Source organism: Cyprinodon variegatus, unplaced genomic scaffold (assembly GCF_000732505.1).
Source record: "Cyprinodon variegatus isolate N-32 unplaced genomic scaffold, C_variegatus-1.0 Scaffold303, whole genome shotgun sequence".
Classification (NCBI taxonomy): domain Eukaryota; kingdom Metazoa; phylum Chordata; class Actinopteri; order Cyprinodontiformes; family Cyprinodontidae; genus Cyprinodon; species Cyprinodon variegatus.
In genome coordinates, this window is record NW_015150756.1 from 734,388 (window position 1) to 738,668 (window position 4,281).

Consider the following 4,281-nt stretch of genomic DNA (forward strand, 5'->3'; position numbering starts at 1 on the left):
CTTTTTTTCTAGAAAAAAAGGGGTCAGAAAGGGTTCAAAATGTTTCTAAACTTCTTGATCTTGGTTGAAACTGAAAAAAACAAAAATTCAAACAGAGAAAAATAAGGTGGTATTGAATGTCAGACTCTTCCCCTGTAATCTGAGAAACTAAAAAAAAAAACATAGAATAATAAGAATTGAATCTAAATTCTTTTTTTTTTTTTTTGCGATTGAGGCAGCGCTGGAGAGATGTCCCATTCCATGTTGCATTCATGGAGTGTGGAAACTCCAAATACTTAGTGAATGCCATCTCTGCAGAATTGATTTGCTTTTTTTGGCAACATCCTGTGAAAAATATTATGTTAAACACATTTACACTGGAGCTGTCACTAATCATCACTCCAGAGTGCGTTAATAAATATAAAAGTAAACAGCCATTGTATAATCCGCAAAACTTTCCCCTGACCACGAAGCAAATCCTATATCCAGAAAAATGGTGTCTGCACTGAGTGGTTCGAGAGGCACTATTACTCAGGTAAGTTTAATTTCTTTAAAAACTACTTTGTTACAGTCCTAAATGATGCATTGAAGATTAAAACCTTTAAAAGGCGTTAAAAGGGAAATACGCTCCTAGCTATGTATTATGTGGTGGAACCTTGACATGAAGAAAAATGTAACATTAATTTCTAAACAGAAGTACAATTAGTTGAGACTTTGGTCATTGCAAATGAATGCATTAGCATAATTTGCTGCCAGACAGGGCAGCTGTAGCTGATTTCATGAACAGGTATTAGTTATAGGTTAGCCACAGCAGGCTACATGCTGATGATGATTAGTGACAATTCCAGTGTAAATGTCTTTAACATAATATTTTTCACATGATTTTGCCAAAAAGGCAAATAAATGCCGCAGAGAATGTGTCCACTAAGTAGATGGAGTTCCCACAGTCCATGAATGCAACATAGATAGAGACATTTCTCTACCGCTGCTGCAAGCTGTCAATTATGTTTCCCCGCCCACTCCCTTCAGATTGGGGTCAAAATCTGAATGTAAAAAAAAAACTGATTTGAATGTGTAAAAAAAATCTTGAAACTGAAAAAGGAATTTGAAAAAAAAAAAAAAAAATGAAGGTAATGGATTTGAATCTGAAAATATATAACATCTAAAACTGCAATAAAGAAAAGAAATCAAAAAAGTGTAATTAAAATACTAATCTGAATTTAGATTCAATTCTAATTATTTCATGTTCGCCTTTTTAATTTGTCACATTATAAGGTAAAAATTTCACATTAAATATAAACTTCTATTTTTCTGTTTCCCCTTTTATTTTTTCTGTTTCAACTAAGATTTACAAGTTTACAAATATTTTGACCCCTTTCTGACTTCATACTTAACAGTAATAATACATTGAATAGTAATTAGCGATTTTTAACTCTTCAAATATCAAATCAGGTGATGTAATTTGAGTTTTATTGAAAGGTACGTTCCATTTACAACTGTCAAAATCTTTTTATCACTCATCTACTTTTTTTTTTTATATCCCTAATTTTATTACAGGAAGGAAATTAATCTGATGTTAACACAACAAGCATAGCATTTGTTTGATAAAGGGAGCCATTCACAGTAGAATGATGCATTTTACCCATCGATGTACATCATCATAATTTCATGGTAGATATATAAAACAATTTTTAAACATGGCAATTTTCTCTGGTTGCATAATCATTACATATTTGACATTTCATCAACTTTAAAACACCAGAGGGTGACAAAAAGCTAAAACCACAACTTTAGATTTAGATCAAAAATGCTGATAAGATTTTATTTAAGATATATAGAAAATAAAATACTTCAAAAGGTAAGATGAAAATAAAAATGGTAAAAGGAAAATAACAGTTTAGTACGGAAAGTCTTATTTTGATAGATTATTACGCTTTATAAAGGATACAGATTGACTCTGACAAATTTAGTTTCATTTGAAAAATTCTATTTAAATGAAAAATAAATGATATAATTTTGTATATTGAAATAAGTTTCTAATTCCACTTTTGTGCAAAAGCATTAGTTTATGAAATGAAATCTGTTTTTCAATTATTAGAAAAAGCCTTTTCCTTTTACTCTTTTTTATAGTTTATCTTTTTTTATAAATGGTATACATATAAAAATCTATATATCCTTACCCTCTCTCAACTTTTTTCTTATAAAGACAATATAAATCTTGCTTTGAAAAGAATGTAAAGTTATCTGCAAAAATGTATTTACTAAATGTAGTTTAAAATAAAAAGTCTATTTTCCTTACCGCAAACAAGATATTAAAGGAGACGAAAATAGCCTTTAGACAACTGTTAATTTTCCCCATATTTTCTTTTTCCGTTGACAACAGAGTAGAAACAGAGAGATGTAGTTTAAGTGAGCTGCTGCACCCTGTACTGGCAACCACACCAAAGAGGGAAGCAACACAGAGAACCAATCAGCAGCCAGTCTGTGAAACCTTTAGATGATCATCAAGTAGTTTTCAAATAAAGCCCATTACATGGGGAAAAAAATACACAAGACTAGCAAAATATTAAAATAAAAACTGCAGAAGCGTTGCTGCAGAAAGGAGATCAAGCAGAATTAAACTAGTTGAAATTCATACTGTTTTAATCACATGACCAAACACAAAATGAATATAAAGATACTTAAAGGCAAAACTAAAACCTAAAAGCAGTTATTGAATGTGATGCCAGCACACAAGTGAGAGAAATGGAAATAAAACTAAAAGAAGCTAAGGAAACAACCATCTCCACAAGAAAAGGAGGTCTATTGGTGAAGCATATTTCATTAACAAGAAAATTCAAAGTTCAGTACATGAACAAAACAGAAAAAGAAGACAGAGAGAAATACATTGCCATTTCCTTATTGAGACAGCTTAAAAAGAAAGGCTGAACAAAAAATTTTAACCAATGTTTTAACAGTTTTAACAATCAAAGGCATCTCAGTAATGTAGATTTTAAACTTGAAATCAACTTAAGCCCGGCATACACTATGTGATTTTCGGGGCGATTTTCCAGTCATGTGAGAATCTTTCGATCGGGCCGACTTTCAGTTTGATTGTGCGTCATGAGTCGTGTAGTGGACAGGGGGATACGAGCAGCGATCAGCCTCTCACGACAACCTCCCGATCAGGAAACGTGAGGTCGGGAGAAAATCAAACATGTTTGATTTCCTCCCGACCGTCGTAGGTAAGTCGCGCAGGGCGCATGAGCAAAGAAAAATTCTTCTTTTTATTCTTCCTCTCAGATGTAAACACAGAAGCATGGCGGGAATGCAATGAGTGAAATGCAGTTCCATCTGCAAAATTGACGGACCGCAGCAGCCACGCCTGCTCAACCACGTCCTTTTTCCAAATACGTTGTTGCCCTTTCTTTTTAGGACTGTCAGCACAAAATAGCAAAAATTGACATAGCAGCACGGTTCACTATATTGAGCTTAATATCCCTCTTCCATTTGTTTGGCTTCAGGATAGAGAGGTACAGAGCAGCTCCATCTCACTGCGGAGCTCAGTCCTACGTTGTTTTAGTCGTAGAGTGTGAGCAGGTAGATCGCATAGAAGCATCTGGCCGAAAATAAATCGTGAGCTAAGAGCTCACACTGTACGACTAAACCCTGTGTTTGGTAATACAATGTGAGCTGTAGAAGAGTACAACGATTGAAAAAAATCGCACAGTGTACTCCCGGCTTTAGGTTTCAGCAATTTCACAGACAGGACACTTTAAAGGTATTGTGGAGGATTTTCACATTTTTTCTTAAAAGACCCGCCCTTTCCAATTTACAAAAGAAAATGCACATGCACAACCCTGTACCTGCTCCCAAGAGGAAAAGCCTACTAAACACATGCAAGAGCGTGCATGAGCCCATTTCTCCTTGTGCGCGCTCTGTTTAAAAGTTGCTGTTCCCGTAGCTCATACAAGCTTACTGTGTCTGAATGTCCGCCCTAACCCCTAAATCCCTCAATCACTACAGACTATATAGTGGAGTTTATAGTGAACTCAGTTAATTAACCGTTCGGACAGATGATCACTGCTTTTTGCTCCCGTTGGTCACGTAACTCCTCCTCCACTGCGCAGTGCCTGCGCCATCTGTGTTGGCAGGTTGCGACAGCTTCAATGACTGTCTGAAACCGTAGCTCACCACAGATACACGCCTGAAAGTGTGCATGCACAGAAAAAGATAGCTAAGGCCCCATCCACACGAAGTCAAAACGAAAACGAAATGCTAATATTTTTCAGAACGTTTGTCGTAAAGACGGAGACGTAAAAT

The 4,281-nt window shown here is 35.2% G+C and overlaps 1 protein-coding gene across 1 annotated transcript in view; it reads right to left on the reverse strand.

The window, feature by feature from the left end:
* LOC107090607 overlaps positions 1-2,373 on the reverse strand; it is an 11,786-nt gene extending 9,413 nt beyond the window's left edge. Inside the window, exon 1 of the mRNA XM_015384100.1 lies at positions 2,279-2,373. Coding sequence (XP_015239586.1) covers positions 2,279-2,338 — 60 coding nt within the window. The 5' untranslated portion in view covers positions 2,339-2,373. The remainder of the gene's footprint in view (positions 1-2,278) is intronic.
* Positions 2,374-4,281: the final 1,908 nt, after the last annotated feature.